The 17,494-nt window shown below is 54.2% G+C and overlaps 1 protein-coding gene across 1 annotated transcript in view; it reads left to right on the forward strand.

The window, feature by feature from the left end:
• The first annotated feature begins 3,613 nt into the window (after positions 1-3,613).
• LOC149317829 (melanotransferrin-like) overlaps positions 3,614-17,494 on the forward strand; it is a 30,673-nt gene continuing 16,792 nt past the window's right edge. The window contains exons 1-7 of the mRNA XM_089513242.1: positions 3,614-3,674; positions 4,117-4,271; positions 12,856-12,955; positions 13,362-13,544; positions 15,573-15,729; positions 15,833-15,900; positions 16,638-16,828. Of these exons, the coding sequence (XP_089369368.1) occupies positions 3,614-3,674; positions 4,117-4,271; positions 12,856-12,955; positions 13,362-13,544; positions 15,573-15,729; positions 15,833-15,900; positions 16,638-16,828 (915 nt within the window). The remainder of the gene's footprint in view (positions 3,675-4,116; positions 4,272-12,855; positions 12,956-13,361; positions 13,545-15,572; positions 15,730-15,832; positions 15,901-16,637; positions 16,829-17,494) is intronic.

Below are 17,494 nucleotides of genomic sequence, written 5' to 3' on the forward strand. Positions count from 1 at the left end.
CTGCCCCCGAATGCATGTCCTCCTGGCCTGACTTTTGGGTGGGTTCTGGGCAGCCTCTGCCTCTGGAGCGGGAGCAGCAGGTGCCAGGCACAAGGGAGGCACCGAGTATGAATTGGCAGCTGTGGGCGCTCTTCTCACCTTTGCTGGCCTCCTCTGCAGGGAGAAAGAGGTGGCACTCTGAGCTGACTGGGTCAGTTATTATGGCCTGTTGGTCCAATGTCGCTTGGAGTGCCGCGTCTCAAGCAGCGTCAGGTGTTTCCTCGGGGAAAGAGCCGCTGATGGTAAACACATGGCATGAGTCACCTGCTTGTTGGGAATGTTCCTAATTAATTAATTAGGAGACACCTGCAATGGAGAAAGATTTTTTAAAATGGACATTGCAGGCGATGAAACAGATCGAAATGAAATAAAATGGAGCCTCTTGTCAGGGAGCCTGAGAGTTCAGTGTGGTTCGTTTTAGTGCTGGGAATAAGGCCATTCCCACGTTTGACCCCAAACTGGTTGTGTGTTTTGGAAAATGCTGCTCCCAGCTTTTCTGCTTTGGCCGGATGGGCCGCTTGGAGGGACCTGGTCCTGCCCTCGGAGTCGCACATGGCCACTGGCCAAGTCAAGGTGTTTAAGGCCAGCAGCAACAAGAACAACAGTGCCTGGGGCAAGGTTAGCTAAAGGGCTGCGCCTCCAGTGTGCATACTTTGCTGATGCACTGAGGCTCTTAGATGGGGTCTCCTCCTTATTCCAACATCAGATGATGGTCTGGATGCAAAACAGGGCCTTCCCCACAGTTGCCCCAAGGCTGGGGCATCTCCTTAAAGCTCTAGCATCACCTTGAGAAAGCCGTTTGCCTGAACTTTTACTCACAGATGGTTTTGCCATTTCCCCCCATTGCTGTTAGTATCCCTAAATGGAGCTGAGGTTGAGAGCGGCCCTGAATGCTTCCCAGCTAGAGGTAGCCTCCAAACTGGGCCCTGTGGGCAGAATTGGTTCACAAGTGGGGGAAACTCACCCAAACCTTCCCTTTAGCTAGATAAACTTTGCTTGTTCTGTGATCCAGTTAGGCAACGTCAATGCCCCAGCCATCAAAATGTCTGTCTGGAGGTGAGAGGATCCAGATGGATTCAGCAGAGGACAGCTGGCCGGGCTTTCCTTTGCCAGCCCTTGCAAGTCCCAGTAATGCTTGAACCAAAGGGCCGCGAGGGAGGGATCCTGCACCTCCTTTGGGCAAGAGATCCATGGAAGATCTCTTGTCGTTGTGGGATGCATGCAGGACCTCTGCAAAACAAGTGGCATTTCTGGAGGGGACTGGCCCTTCCCCAAACATCTTGGCCTGAGGGTAGCCAGCGGTGGAAGAATCCCATGGCTTTGCAAGGACTGCTCTCAATGGCATCCTTGTTCTCTCTTGGTGACGCCTGCCTCCAGGTCCTCTCTGACCACACTGTTTGCAATCCCAGCCCTGACCAATCAGGTGGACTCTGTGCATGTGTCTGAGTGCGCATACACATGCGCACAAACACACTTGAAATTCTTGTGACACCATGGTTCTGAAGAAGCAAGCCATATCTATTAGTTTGGGTTTTTCGGGGGGGGGGGGCTCTGTGGCCATGTTCTAGCAGAGAGTATTCCTGACATTTTGCCAGGATGGCATCTTCAGAGAATGCTGGCATGGAAGATTATTCGGGATGAGTCCTTCCTGAATCTTCATCCGCAAAGCAAAGCCGTGTGTGTGTGTGTGTGTGTGTGTGTGTGTGTGTGTGTGTATAGAGAGAGAGAGAGACCCTGGGTAAGGAGGAGTGACTCCCATGTGACTCTGGGTCTGGCTCTGTTGTTGATGCCAGGGCCTCAGGGAGGGAGGCTCTGCCAAGAGGATTAGGGTCTGCTGGGAAGCCCCTGGCCCTGAGGGGTTCTCTTTCTTGGAGCCAACAACATAGGCAAGGACCTGATGCAAAACATGAAGACCTCTTGAGACATTCCAGAATTCACTGGCACCAAGGCCTGGCTTGCCCCCCATTGCCCAGGCCGCCCGCCTTTCTTCCTTCTGACCTTCCTTCTTGGCCAGCAGGCCTTTGCTTGCCCCTGCCTGCCCTCTGCTCTGTGGGGCTCAGTCCATGGGCTTGCTGGCCCTGGGCAGAGGAGACCCTTGGGCCCTTTGGGGAAGGCTCCTTGGGCCTGGGCCAGAGGGAGCAGTCCTCAGACAGGCCTCTCCTGAAGGCCAGGGGCCGCCTAGCATTCAGATCCAACAGCCAACTGAAAACACAACCCAGGTTCCAGTAGAGCCCCAGGAAAGCCTTCCAGGCCCCTCCGAAGAGCCCTGGCTTCAAAGGAGGAGAGGCGGCTCTCTTGAAGGCTGCTTTCAAGGCGCTCCTATCAAGGGCAAGTCCTCCTGGAGAGAAGGCTGGAATGGAGGACGTGTCCTGGAAAAGGAGGACCTGCAGCGAGGCTCCAGCGGCGGCCCGGCTGCCTGGTTCTTGCTGCTCTTCCTCTTCTGGCTGAAGGGCTGCTCCGACTGAAGGGTCCCAAGGGGCCCCAGCAGGGCTCCCTCTCCAGGACTGGGCCTGGCCCTGGGCCTCAGGGGGCCCTGGAGCGCCTGGGGCCACTCGGAATAGGGCCCCCAAGAGAGCTGGGAGGGGGCCCCTGGGCCCAGAGCCCTCTCTGCTGGCCCTTGGGGGCTCACTGAGGAGGAGGGCATCCGGGGCAGAAGCCACTCCGGCGAAGGGAGCTTGGACTGGGGCCCCTTCTGGGGTCTCTTCCAGCTCTAGCAGCCTAGGAATGGGGGACTCTGCTGCTGCTGCTGCTGCTGCTTCGGAGGAGGAGGGAGGCCCCTTCCTTGGAGGCTGTCTTGAGGCAGAGGCGGGGGGCATCCCTTGAGGAGGCTTGGGCTGAGAGGGAGTTCCTGCAGGGCAGGAGGAGGAGGAGGAGGGGGAGGGGCTGGATCAGGGCCCTTCCTGGGTTCTAGGATGCTCCACCAGAAGCCTCTCAGGCCAACTTCCATCCCTTTGGGGTCCAGAGGGAGGCCAAGGGCCTGGGAACCATGGAGCCCTCTGAGGAGAGACCCGAGGGAAGTGCCCAATGTTTCGCCTGGAGAAGGGAAGGTTCAGAGGGAGAGGCGATGAGCCCAGTTTCAAGACTTGAAGGGGTGTCATAGTGGGAAGAGGAGACAATGGAGCGATGGGTGGAAGCTCCAGGAAAAGAGAAGAACACACTCCTTCCTCCTTCTTTGGAGGCTGTCTTTAATCTGTCAAAATGGGGGTGCTTTGACGGAGAGTTCCTGCATGGCAGAAGAAGGAGGGCTTGGAGTGGGCCAGGGCCCTTCTTGGGGTCTCTTCCGACTCTCGGATTCTGTGCTTCCGAGGGAGTGCTTCCAGTCCCATGCCCCTTCCTTCCCCGGAGCCCTCCTCCCTCCCGCTCTCCCTTCGGACTGGAGCAGCCTGGAGCTGGCCTTCCTGGGCAGGGGCCCCTCCGGAGAGGACCTTGGCCCTTGGCCCTTGGCCCTTGGCCCTTGGCCGGGTGCCCGCGAGGCGGGTCCGGGGCGGGTCCGGGCTGCAAGGGGCAGAGGCGCCCCGCTCGCTGGCCTCCCTCCTGCTTCTCTTTCTGCTGCTGGTGCCCAGCTGGTGCCAGGATGGCCAGGGTCCCCGCCGGGCTCTGCCTGGGGGCTGCCCTCCTGCTCTGGCTGCCCTCCGGTAGGTGGGATGCCCTTCCAGGGCTGGCAAGATGGGCCCAGGGATGCCAGCCTCCTCCTTGGCCCTTCTCCAGGGGCCAGAGAGTCTCCCTGGACAGAGATCCTTGGGAGGAGGGCAGCCTGGCCCTCGCTCTTAGGATCCGAGCAGCCCAGAGTTGGAAGCCTCCTCCTTCTGCCATGCAGGAACTCTCCCCCCAAACAGCCCCCTTTTGACAGGAGCCCCTCCAGCCTCGGCCTCCTGCAATGAAGAAGCCAGAGCTGGGTTCAGGGCCCCCCAAAGCGGGCTGGTGGGGGGGGGGCTCTTGCTGGGCATGGAGCTGGGCAGAAGAGCCCCCCCCAAAGGCCAGCGGAGAGGGCCCCCCAGCCCCAGCCTTGCCCTCCGTGGGCCCTTCTCCTTGGCCCCTTCCTCTTCCTCTTCCTCTTCCTCTTCCTCTTCCCCGCAGTCTCCCCGCTGAGCCTCCTCCGGTGGTGCACTCGATCTGAGCCAGAGATGGCCAAGTGCAGCCACATGAGCAAGGCCTTCTCCGCGGCCGGCCTCCGTCCAGAGCTGGCCTGTGTCCGAGGGGACTCTGCCTTCGGCTGCCTGGCCTCCATCAAGGTAAGTCTGCCTCGGGGCTGGGGAAGCAGGGCTTGGCTCCCCCTGGGGCCCCAGAGAACCAGAGGCGGAGGGCAGTTCCCTGGAAGGGGCTGGGGGCTCTCCCTTGGCCCTCGCTCGCTCGCTGGCTTCCAGGAAGGCTCCGCTGCCCTTGCCTTCGCCTTTTTAGATCCAGGGCCGAGGACCAAGGCATCTCTGGGGAGGGGTCCCTTTCGGCCGGGAAGCCCACTCCCCTCGATGAAGAAGAAGAAGAGGCTTTGGTCAGGCCTCCCCTGGAATAATGCCGGGTCCAGGGCAGAACCCGAAAAGGACGGGGAGAAGAGGCTGGAGCCCTGTCCCAGAGGAAGGGCCTGGGAAGCGGGAGCAGAGACTGAAGGGGTTGGCATGCTTCGCCTGGAGAAGAGAGGGCTAAGAGGGGATAGGAGCCCGGTTGAAGGAGGAGGAGGAGGCAGCGAGCTTGTTTTCTGCTGCTCCAGAGACTAGGAGCCAAGGGAGCAAAGAGGCTCCAGCTCCACCTTCCGAGGCCCTTCCTGAGAGCCAGGGCTGCTGCTGGGCAGGGAAGGGCATGCTTCCTCCTCCTGGGAGGCTGGTGCTCTTTGGAGGATGACCCTCCATCCCCGGGAGGGCTGCGTGGATCAGGGCCCTTGGGCTCTCTTCCAATGCTCTGCTTGGACTGCTTCTAGAAGGCACCTAGGGATGCTTTGCTAATATGCACCTTTATGTATTAAATCTTATGGGAAAACAATCACATAAAGCATAAACACATGAAGAGAAGGCAACACAAACCGCCCAACATTAAGTACCTAAACTCTAAGGGATCCCCCCCCAAGACCTTCCCTCGCAAGACCCCCAGGAAACCGGGTCAGGCTTTGCTCCTCTAAGGGAAGGCCTTCCTCTCCTTTAAACTGCAAGCGTCATCTCTGCCAGAGAGAAACAGCGGCTGCCTGCTTCCTTCACAAACATTCATCCCGATACATCCATTGCAGGGGTAGGCAACCTACGGCCCGTGGTCCGGATCCGGCCCGGTGAGGCCTTGGGACCGGCCCCAGCCCAGTCCTGCCGCCGATTGCTGCTGGGGCCTTTGGCCTATCAGGAGGAGGCGGGCAAGCGGTGGGCAAAGGGGGGGGCAATTGTCTATAGACGCCTCAGAAACATGCATTTATATTAACATTTTTTAAAAAAATCAGCAAATTTTTTTGCGTGTCCTCCCCCCTTTTTAAAAAAAGTGTCCTCCATTTGCAAATGTTGTCCTACATTTGTCCCGGTTTATTTATTTATATAACTTGTTAAAATTATTTAATTATTTATTGTTTGGCTTTGCCCCCCCCCCCCCCCCCAGTTGTCTGAGGGAGAGCAACCCGGCCCCCGGCTCAAAAGGGTTGCCTACCCCTGATCCATTGGGTTGTATCTAGTAGTTTGCAAAATCATCTCTGTAAATGGAAATCATAATACATTTCAGATCCGTTCCGGTTCTACGAATGGCAAGAAGCAGCGTCAACTCAAATAATAATATTAGCTATGCAATACTAATCCTTATTATTTAGTTGATAACCTTCCAAGTAATAAAGTTATGGCACATTCCCTTCTCTTTGGGCAGCCTCTGGACTCGTCCCTTCCAGCCAGAAGCAGGCCTGGCTAGTCTTTGGGCCTCCTCCTGGGTTCCTCTCCTGAAGGACTCGGGAGGCTCTTCCAATGTTGGGCAGACAGAATTCTGGCCAGTTACCAGAGACAAAATGAAGCCATGATAAAGCTTTTTGGCCCGTTCCTTCTCTATAGCAGCTCCCATCTTGAACAAGACCAAACCGGGATCCGGTCGGATGTCGGTCTTTAACATTCCCATCATTGAGTTCTGGACTTTGTCCCCAAATTGTAATGCTTTATGACATTTCCACCAAAGATGAAAGGAAGGAAGGAAGGACCATCTTGCCTGTCACCTTTCCAACACTTTTTGCTTGTAAGTGTATAGACCTTATTGGTTTTCTCTGGAGTCATGTGCCATCTAAACATCATTTTTGAATATGCACCTTTAGTTAAATGTTAAAGTACCTAAGATAACCTGGGGTGCCCTCCCCTTTGCCAGTGCCCCATCACCAGGCAGAAGGCCCTACCATCACAAGCAGGACTGGGGGGCACCTTCTGCTGCCATGCCAAGGGGGAGGGATGCCCATTTCCACAGCCTCCTCCCCCCCCCCTCGAGACCACTCCAGTCCTGCTTGGCCCTCAGGCTTGGACTTTGCAGTGGCTGATGGGTTCTGCCAGAGGGTTACGGTGGCAGAAGTGGGGACCATTAGGGTTGGTGCCACTCAGTCCAGGGGTAGGTGGCTGAACTGCCCTGCCCTGCCCTGCCCTGCCCTGCCCTGCCCACCTTGCCCAGCCAGACCGCCCCCACTGCCCTGGCCACTGAGGGCAGCACTGCTTCTGGGGAGGTGATGGTCACTCCCATCCATCCTGAACTCCCTTCTCTTTTAGTATTTCTGATCAGGGATCACCCTCAATACTTCTCTAAGTTTGCTGAAATCCGCTCTCCTAAAGTCTAGGATGCGTGTCTGACTCTGCCTGGCTTCTCCTTTCCACTGTATTACAAACTCCAGGAGAACATGGTCGCTTCCACCTAAGGATCCCACCACTTGCACCCCATTAACCAAGTCATCCTTGTTGGTTAGGATCAGATCTAAAATAGCTGACCCCCTTGTTGCCTCTTCAGCCCTGTTTAAATACTTGAAGGGATGTCATATTGAGGAGGGAACAAGCTTGTTTTCTGCTGCTCCAGAGACTAGGACCCAGAACAATGGATGCAAGCTCCAGGAAAAGAGATTCCAGCTCAACATGAGGAGGAACTTCCTGAGAGTAAGGGCTGTTCAACAGTGGAACACCTTCCTTGGAGATTATGGTGGTCTTTAATCAGAGGCTGGATGGCCATCTGTCAATGGGGATGCTTTGATTGAGATTTCCTGCATGGCAGAATAAAGGGGTTGGACTGGATGGCCCTTGCAGTCTCTTCCAACTCTATGATTCTCTGCAGGGCTCACTTAGGGCCCAGTGCAGGCAAGAGGAAAGCGAAGGCACCCTCCCTGGGACAGATGGCCACCCAGCCTCTTTGCAGCATTTGCCGGGGGCTGGCAATAAATGGGGCCAGGAGGGAGGTTGCTTGGCCGCCAGGGGACCCCAATGCCGTGTTTACAGTGGGGAGGGGGTGCTCCCCTCGATGGAGGAAGGTCAGGTTTAGCATCAGAGCACAGACTCCTAGAGTTTGGAAGAGACCCCAAGGGTCTCCAACCCGCTTCTGCGATGCAAGAAGACCCCTTTCACAAACTTCCAAAATGGAGACTCCATCACACTTCATGCAGCGGCGTCTTCCACTGTTGAACAGCTCTGACCATCAGGAGGTTCCTCCTGAGATTTTAGGTGGATCTCTTTTCCTGTAGTTTGCATTGATCGCTCTGGCTCTGAAGCAGCAGAAAACAAGCTTGCGCCACAGAATCATAGAATCATAGAGTTGGAAGGAAGGGGCCCCAAGGGCCCTCCAGTCCAACCCCCTGCATCCGCCAAAGGACATCTTTTCAAGGTTGGTTTAGGTTGTTATAAAACCCAAAGTTGTTTAACAACCAAAAATTAATGGAGAAGTAATGAGCTTTAGAAGAAGCCAGGCCCTGAGGGCTTTGTTTGGTTTTGGACCTTATCACACATGGGGGGGGGGGGGGAGGGTTGCAGCTCAGATCCGCAGTCACTCCTGTTCTAGCAATGCAAAGCGTGATGTTTTTCCACACCAGATCCAGAGTCACTCCTCTCTAGCAATGCGGATTCATGTTAAAACGTGATGTTGTTCCACACCTGGTTGCCTTTCTGTTGTCCTTCCGAAGTGAAGGGGAAGCGAAGTCAGTTCGATTCCAGGCCAGTCACATGATGCGGACTCAAGCAAAGGGGAGTGAGCGCACATTGTATGACCACACCAGAGCATACTTTGAGGGGTCAATGATTCGAATCGGCCCCCTTGGGCATGCTCAGTGGGGCTCTGGATGCTTCCTCCTTCCCTGCCACCTCCTTAGCTGTCATCCTTCATCGGGGTCTAGGAGCAGTCAGGGGATGATGGGTTAGGTGGCACGGGGAGATCAGGATGCAGGAGCAGTCATGGGATGATGGGTTAGGTGGCACAGGGGGAAGACGGGGATGCAGGAGCAGTCAGGGGATGATGGGTTAGGTGGCACAGGGGGAAGATAGGGATGCAGGAGCAGTCAGGGGATGATGGGTTAGGTGGCACAGGGGGGAGATGGGGATGCAGGAGCAGTCAGAGGATGATGGGTTAGGTGGCACAGGGGGGAGATCGGGATGCAGGAGCAGTCAGGGGATGATGGGTTAGGTGTCAGGGTGAAGGAGTGGAGCAGATTGGGGTCTAGGAGAAGGCAAGGATGATGGGATTACTGGCAGGCTGAAGGAGGGGAGCAGATGGGGTCTAGGAGAAGGCAGGGGATGATGGGATTGGTGGCAGGCTGAAGGAGGGGAGCAGATGGGGTCTAGGAGAAGGCAGGGGATGATGGGATTGGTGGCAGGGTGAAGGAGGGGAGCAGATGGGGTCTAGGAGAAGGCAGGGGATGATGGGATTGGTGGCAGGCTGAAGGAGGGGAGCAGATGGGGTCTAGGAGAAGGCAGGGGATGACGGGATTGGTGGCAGGGTGAAGGAGGGGAGCAGATCGGGGTCTAGGAGAAGGCAAGGATGATGGGATTACTGGCAGGCTGAAGGAGGGGAGCAGATGGGGTCTAGGAGAAGGCAGGGGATGATGGGATTGGTGGCAGGGTGAAGGAGGGGAGCAGATGGGGTCTAGGAGAAGGCAGGGGATGATGGGATTGGTGGCAGGGTGAAGGAGGGGAGCAGATGGGGTCTAGGAGAAGGCAGGGGATGATGGGATTGGTGGCAGGGTGAAGGAGGGGAGCAGATGGGGTCTAGGAGAAGGCAGGGGATGATGGGATTGGTGGCAGGGTGAAGGAGGGGAGCAGATGGGGTCTAGGAGAAGGCAGGGGATGATGGGATTGGTGGCAGGGTGAAGGAGGGGAGCAGATGGGGTCTAGGAGAAGGCAGGGGATGATGGGATTGGTGGCAGGGTGAAGGAGGGGAGCAGATGGGGTCTAGGAGAAGGCAGGGGATGACGGGATTGGTGGCAGGGTGAAGGAGGGGAGCAGATGGGGTCTAGGAGAAGGCAGGGGATGATGGGATTGGTGGCAGGGTGAAGGAGGGGAGCAGATGGGGTCTAGGAGAAGGCAGGGGATGATGGGATTGGTGGCAGGGTGAAGGAGTGGAGCAGATTGGGGTCTAGGAGAAGGCAAGGATGATGGGATTGGTGGCAGGCTGAAGGAGGGGAGCAGATGGGGTCTAGGAGAAGGCAGGGGATGATGGGATTGGTGGCAGGGTGAAGGAGGGGAGCAGATGGGGTCTAGGAGAAGGCAGGGGATGATGGGATTGGTGGCAGGGTGAAGGAGGGGAGCAGATGGGGTCTAGGAGAAGGCAGGGGATGACGGGATTGGTGGCAGGCTGAAGGAGGGGAGCAGATCGAGGTCTAGGAGGATGCAGGGGACGCAGGGGATGATGGGATCGGCTGGTTGGCAGAGAGGAGGAGATGGCATGAAGGGGGGATGACGGAGCAAGAGGCAGGGGCCAAGGGGCCTGGCATCGGAGTGGTTTTCAAGACCAGACCAAATCGCAGTGCCATCGAAAGCAGCCAGGAAGCCAATTCTCGGAAGCCACTCCCCCCCCCCCCCCCCCCCGGTTTTACCAAAATGAGGGGTGACTTCAGAAACGCTGCTGAAGGAATTCGCAAGGGGCTCCCATAAAAATCAATGGCGTCTGATAAAAGAGTCCCTTTATGAGGTGAAACCGCATCCTTGGAAGCGCAGTCACTTCGGAAGTGAGCTGGAACTGAGCCACTAAGACCATCCAAAAGCTCTGTGTGATGTACTCCTTTGTTTTGGGTTCTTTTGAGCATTGCAAGTGTTAGTGTGTAGAATCAGTAGAGAGAGAGAGAGATCTTGTGGAACCTTTGAGCCTAACTGAAATAAGTAAATTAGCAGCATGAGCTTTCCTAGACTTCAGTCGACATTGTCAGATGCATCTGGGGAAGTAGACTGAAGTGTAGGAAAGCTCATGCTGCCAGTTTCTTTCTTTCCGTTCGTCTCAAAGGTGCTATAAGATCTCTCAGTGTACACAAACATTGCAATGCTCTTGTGGTTGCTGCCTGCCCTCGAGTCAACTTGATCTCATGGCAGCCCTGTGGATGAGGCCCCTCCAAGATCCCCTCAGTCCTCCGCTGCTCCGCTCAGGTCTTGCAAAGTCAGGCCCATAACCCCTGGCAGAGTCTTTCCGTCCGGTGTGCAGTCTTTCTCTCTTTCTACTACCTTCTGCCTTTCCTACCATTATTGTCTCTTTCAATGAATTTTGTCATCTCACAATGTGACCAAAGTGTAATAGCCTCATAGTTTTTTGTGGGTATTTCGGGGGGCTCTGTGCCATGTTCTAGCAGAGTTTCTTCCTGACGTTTCGCCGGCATCTGTGGCTGCTGGCATCTTCAGAGAATGCTTTGCCTGGAAAACTGGGTGTATATATACAGTGTGAGCCTGGGAATGCAGGAGGGATTTGCATGTGATTTGCATGCACAATTTCCCCAGGCAAAGCATTCTCTGAAGATGCCAGATGTCACAGATACCTGCGAAACATCAAAAAACTATGGATGCTGGCCCTGAAAGCCTTTGACTTTACATATAATAGCCTCAGTTTCATCATCTTGGCTTCCAGGGATAATTCTGTTCAAGGAACCATTTGTTTGAGAAGCAAATGGAGGAGGAAGAGGAGGAAGTCCAGTCAAGTGGTGCAGTGATGGTGGCCATGCCACCATTGGGGACAATGGGATTTTGCTGTCCTGGAAGAGGAAAAGGAGGAGGAAGAGGAGGTGTCCCCCTGTGGAGTGCCACCATGAGAGTGGCGATATCGGCTTCAGGATGGCAAAATCCCATTGTCTCCAATGGTGGCATGGCCACCATGGCTGCACCACTTGACTTGACTTGACGGACTTGAGCATCTGCAGATTTTGGTACCTGCAAGGAGGTCCAGAACTGAGGGCCCACATCATCATCATCATCATCATCATCATCATCATCATCATCATCATCATCATTTTAGTGTTTGGTAATACTTTCCTCCTTGACCTTCTCCAGCTCCAGGTTTTTGTTGGTTTCTGCTAGTAGCAATGATTAGTGGAAGTTAATTTCATTTTCAAGGAACAGAATCCCAGGCTCTCTCCCTTGGAAAGAGGATCCATGGCTGACCTCCGACCCCTGCGCACGTGCCACCCTCTCTTACACCGCCATGCTTATCTGCGCACCCATGGACTCTGGCCTTTGGACCAGAGGGGGCTCTGGGGGGGAGGCATTAATTGCTGCCTTGGGGCAGGAGACGCCAGAGACTCGGGGGCAAAGTCCAGGGCAGCTTCCTTCTGGAGGGCAGCCAGAGGCCCGTCCTGCCAAGGGGCAAAGGGCACCTGAGATGTTACAGACTTTTGCTTTAAAAACATTGGTGTGATTCCTAGAGAATGATGGCGCAGAAGGTCACAGGATGTATAGGAAATGTAATACAGAGAGGAGGGCTGTTGAGAGGGGCAGGAGGGCAGAACAAGGGTGGGCATTTGCTGAGACCTCCCCCCAGGCTGAATCTCTCGTGTCCCCAACAACAACAACAACAACAAGAGCAATCATCATCATCATCCTTTCCCACCTCTCCTCAAGGCAGGGCACAACAGGTTAAAATACAATACACAATTAAACATACACAAAACCAGCAGTTAAAACACAGTGCTATAAAACCATTAAGATACACTCACAGAATACATTATTTAAAATATACCAATTTAAAAAGTCATGATTTAAAATTGGCTGGGTTGGCCGGCCAGAAGAGAGAGACATCTTTAATGCTGTTTTAAAAGCAAAAGGCAGCTAAAGGGTTTTGGGCATCAAATGCCCTCTAAAAAGCCCCCAGGGACATCCTCGCCTCGGTTTGGGGCCCTTCGTGGGCCATTTTAAGGGAGGACTGTAAAAAAAACACGTTTTCACTTTCTGTTTTTGCAAAAGGCTTCCCAGAGCCTAAACTGGTCCAGGGGTCCAAAACATGGTGGGCTTGGCTCCTAACACTTAAGGGGTGTTTTTCGTTCAGAGAGGGGAAAGGTTTGTTTTATGTATTTATTTTTGCAAACTCAGTTTTCCCAGGCATCCCCACGTTGGATGCCATCAAGTTGGTGGAGAGGAGGAGGCCCTGGCATTTGGGGGGATGATGGGGAACGATGGGGGTCATAGGGCAGGAGCTGGGTCGGGCCCACGGCGGGCACAGCTGGGCTTGGTCACACCCCCCCCCCCAGCTCCACACACATGAAAGTTCCCTTCAGCCCCCAAACGAGAGAGAAAGAGAGAGCCCTGACTCCTCTCTTGCTTGCTCTGCAGCACCTGGGCAATTGCCCAAGACTCTCTGCTGGAAGTTGAAGGGTGGGCTCCTTTGGGGGGGGGGTCAGAGACCTTATGACCCTAATCCCCCCTTCCCTGGTTTGTCCCTCAGGCCAGCCAGGCGGATGTGGTGACAGTGGACGGGGGCCTCGTGTACCGGGCCGGCAAGGAGTTTGGACTACAGCCACTGGCCGGAGAGGACTATGGCGGAGGTGAGAGAAGGGGGGTCAGCGGGCAGATGGATGGGGGATCCAATGGACCCCCTTTGACTAGGCAATGTGGGGGGCCTTCCTTCCTCATGAGGAGACCTGCTGCCTTTCTTTCTTTCTTTCTTTCTTTCTTTCTTTCTTTCTTTCTTTCTTTTTTTCCTGGTGATGCAGTGGTTAAATGCCAATGCAAGCACTCACTCACAAACCATAAGGTTGTGAGTTCGATCCAAGGCAGGGATCCAGGGTCAACTCAGCCTGACATCCTCCTGTGGGTTGCTAACATGAGTCCCCAGCTTGTTGGGGGCAACTAGCTTACACATTTTAAACCACTTAGGGAGTGCTTAAGTGCACTGATAAGAGGTATAGAAGTGTACTTACTATTGCTATTGCTATTTCCCTTCCTGCTCAGCGCTGGGAGGCTCATACCTTGCAGTGGCGGTGGTCCGGTCAGGCTCAGACCTGACCCTTGATGGCCTGAGGGGTGCCCGCAGCTGCCACACGGGTCTCAACCGCACCGCTGGCTGGAACGTCCCCATTGGACTCCTCCTCGACTCCGGACGGATGGCTGCCCTGGGATGTGACCTCCCTGCAGGTGAGTGTGAGACACGGACCCTGGACCCTTGGGATCCTCCTCCATCTAACAGAAACCCCTCCGTCTCCTCCAGGGAGTCAAGCCGGGGGTGGTCTGGGGGTCACCTGGCAAGAGGAGACTCGGGGGGGGGGGGTGACAATGTCCTCCCTCACTGACCTCTTCCTCCCATCCCACACCCATAGAGAATCCTTAGTCATAAATTGCCATATATCACTGAATGTCAGGGCAATAGTTGTGCCATTAAACAGCTAGCAGAACTAAGATTATACCTTTCAATGACAATGTCCTACGCACAGAATAAATGGGTTTACATATACGGTGCTTCATGGGGCTAAAGTGAAAACTTGGTAAAATGTTAACTTTTAAGAATTGTTTTTAAAAATCAAATGTTAAAAGTACAGTGTTGTCTTCATGTCGGCTGGGGTTTGGTCCCAGGACCCCTGCTGTGGATCGCAAAATCCATGGATGCTCAAATCCCATTCAGTACAATGTCTTAATAAGATGGTGGCCCTTATAGAAAATGGCATAATCAGGATTTGCTTTTTAGAATATATATATTTTGAAGCCATGGATGCTTGAATTAAAAAATCCATAGATACAGAGAGATAACTGTAAATTTTGAAATCCGAAATTTTAATTTATTAAAAACATCAAGCAAACTTTGATTTTTTCTCTCTCTTCCCCTCCTCTTCGGCATTTCTTTGGGGCAAGGGAGGATGGAGCAGACCAAAGGCAGGGGGCTGGGGAGCAGTGTGTGTGGTGGGGAGGGTCTTAAAACTCCTGTCCCCCCCAATGGCCTCATAGAATCACAGAATCCTAGAGTTGGAAGAGACCCCAAGAAGGGCCCTGATCCGATCCAACCCCCTTCTTCTGCCATGCAGGAACTCTCAGTCAAAGCATCCCTATTGACAGATGGCCATCCAGCCTATGCTTAAAGACCTCCAAGGAAAGAGATTCCACCAAACTCCTCTATCGAAGAGCCCTTACTGTCAGGAGGTTCCTCCTAATGTTGAGCTGGAATCTCTTTTCCTGTTGTTTGTATGCATTGCTTGCTCTATCCTCAGTCTGACACCCCTTCAGATATTTAGAGGGCTATCCTATCAGCTCTTAGTCTTCTCTTCTCCAGGCTAAACATACCCAGCTCCCTAAGTCTCTCTTCACAGGCCAAAGTTTCAAGACCTTGGTCTGGGCTGCTCCGGGGGTCCGCCTGGGCAGTGGAATCATTTGGGGGTTTGGGGGGTGAGGAATGCGCCAGGTGACACCCTAAAAGGGGGGTGAACCCACTTCTCCTCAAACGCCTAACTTTTGGCAGAAAGGGGCTGTGGCATTCACCTGTCTCCCTTTAAGGTGCTTTAAGAGATGCTGGGAATGGGGCCAAGCTCCGTGGGAGCGGCCCCAGAATATTTTTGAAAATTGAAATTTCAAATTTCAAAATTTTATTTAAAAAAAAACCCACATCACATTTAAACCAAATCTTCACTGTAAATGTAAAAACCTTTAGGTGGTGCCTATGCTATTGTAACCTGAAGGTACAATTTTAATTTTGCTGGTTGTTTATATCACAACTGTTAGCATGGCATTCAGTGGTATGTATGGCAATGAGGATTGATGAGGAACATGTGTGTGTTCCACCTCAACATTAGGAGGAACTTCCTGAGAGTAAGGGCAGTTCGACAGTGGAACACACTCCTTCCTCGGCGTGTAGTGGAGTCCCCCTCCTTGGAGGTCTTTAAGCAGAAGCTGGATGGCCATCTGTCAATGGGGATGCTTTGATTGAGATTTCCTGCATGGCAGAATAAAGGGGTTGGACTGGATGGCCCTTGCGGTCTCTTCCAATTCTATGATTCTATGAGTCTGTGATCCTATGAACATTAGTGCAAAAAAGCATGACTAAGGATTCTGTATGTGTGAAATGGGAGGAAGAGGTCGGGGGGGGGGGTGGCACCATGAGTGACCACACCGGGTGACACCAGGCCTAAGGAAGTTACTGCGCCTGGGACCCCTTCCTTTGCATTCTTTTCCTTGCAGCGGCATCAGCCTTCTTCAGCGCCAGCTGCGTCCCAGGGGCTTTGGGGCCAGGCTTCCCGGAGTCCCTCTGCCGCCTCTGCAAAGGCGATGCCGCCGGGGAGGGTCGCTGCCAGGCCACCCCCCGCGAGGACTACTTTGGGTACACCGGAGCCCTCAGGTAAAGCCGTGGGACAGAGCTGGATGGGGGCACCCCATGTCCTCCTCAAAGGGTCCCTCTTGGCCCCCAGGGGCGACCTAACCCCACTCTCTCCATCCCTCAGGTGCCTGGCTGAGGGGGCGGGCGAGGTGGCCTTCATCAAGCACAGCACTGTCCAGGAAACCCTGCAAGGTAGGATGCCTCCTTGGCCTGGAGGGGAGGGGGCTGCCCCTGGCATTGCCTTCATTAGCCCCCCCCCCCCACACTCACCCAGGGAAAAACTCTTTAAATATATACATTGATATTTTCTCTCTCTCTAATGAATGGATATGGCATTTCCCCCCTGTAATGAATAAAAGCTCCAACTAGACATAATAGCCATGGTGGTCTCTAGACTCAGTACACAGAGAGATCTTCTAGCACCTTTGAGACTCACTGGAAGAAAGGAGTTGGCAGCAGGAGCTTTCCTAGACTTCAGTCTGCTTCCTCAGGTGCATTCGGACTCTCTAACTGCATTCCCCAAATGCATCTGAGGAAGTAGTCTTTCTATAATGTAGCTAGAAAAGAGAACTAAAAATGAATGTTTAGGGGTATATATTTAAACACCTTTATCCCGCTAGTTGCAAGCTATTGCTGCCAATAGGAATTGGGAGGGAGGGGAAGGGGAAACACTCTCCCCCAAAGAAGCTGGCTACCCAAAAGCTGGGATTTGCCAGGGTCAGGATCACCCCTCCCAGCCCCAGAAGTGGGACCCCTGGCCAAATTCCCCCCTTAACCCCTCCCAGGCTCATCCTCACTATCCTTCTCCTTCTTCTCCTTTCCCTTGTTCTTTTCTTTCTCCTTGTTCTTTTCCTTCTTCTCCTTCTCCTCCTTTCCCTTCTTTTCTCCTTCTCCTCCTTCTCCTCTTTCCCCTCCTTGTTCTTCTGCAGGTGGGTCCCCCCGTCCTTCTTGGGCTGGGGGTCTCCGGGTGTCGGACTTCCAGCTGCTCTGCCGGGACGGGGGACGGGCGGCGGCGGAGGCCTGGCAGGGCTGCCACTTGGCCCGCGTCCCTGGCCACGCCGTGGTCACTCGCCCTGGGACCGGCCGGCGCCTCATCCTGCAGCTGCTCCAAGAGGGACAGGTGAGTAGTCCTTTGGGAAGTACCATTGCCCTTCCTCTGCCAGGCGCTCCTGGGCCAGGCTTCCCCAGAAGAATGCCTACCTGCCTGCCTGCCTGCCGCTTTCCCAGAGCAGGGCCTTGTCTGTGGCTGCCCCCTGGACTCTGGCCCTCCTTCCCCAGAGAGGCCAGGCGGACCCCTTCCCTGCTCTCCTGCAGACATGTTAGGGCATGGAAAGATGCGCTGTGTCCCCCACGACCACCTGCAGAGTTGAACCACGTCGACAGGACACCAGGGAGAAGGAATCTGAAGAGATGTCTGCAAGGTATTCAGGCCAAGAAGCAAAATATTCCTTCACCAATGCAAACGGCCTTGAGCTCCCGGCTTGAGAAATAATGACAAGAGCACTTCAAGCCTTCACTCTTCACAAGGGCTTTAATAATAAAGTTACTTTGTCAACCAAACAACCATAACAATAAAACAGAGAGGCAGTTACTCTAACACCAACTGTCATAACTGACACTCTCTCTCAAGGACTGACAGCATCAACATTCCATAATGCAAGTGTCAACTGTCAACTGCCACTGGAACTGTAATAGGTTCCGCTTCAGCTCTATCTTGTGGTCACATACATGTCATTTCCTAACATTCCCCTCCCAATGACATGTGGTGTGTCCCATGTGTCATTTA

The sequence above is a fragment of the Sceloporus occidentalis genome, unplaced genomic scaffold (genome assembly GCF_023333645.1).
Source record: "Sceloporus occidentalis isolate IW3139 unplaced genomic scaffold, rSceOcc1.0.p SCAF_2, whole genome shotgun sequence".
Classification (NCBI taxonomy): domain Eukaryota; kingdom Metazoa; phylum Chordata; class Lepidosauria; order Squamata; family Phrynosomatidae; genus Sceloporus; species Sceloporus occidentalis.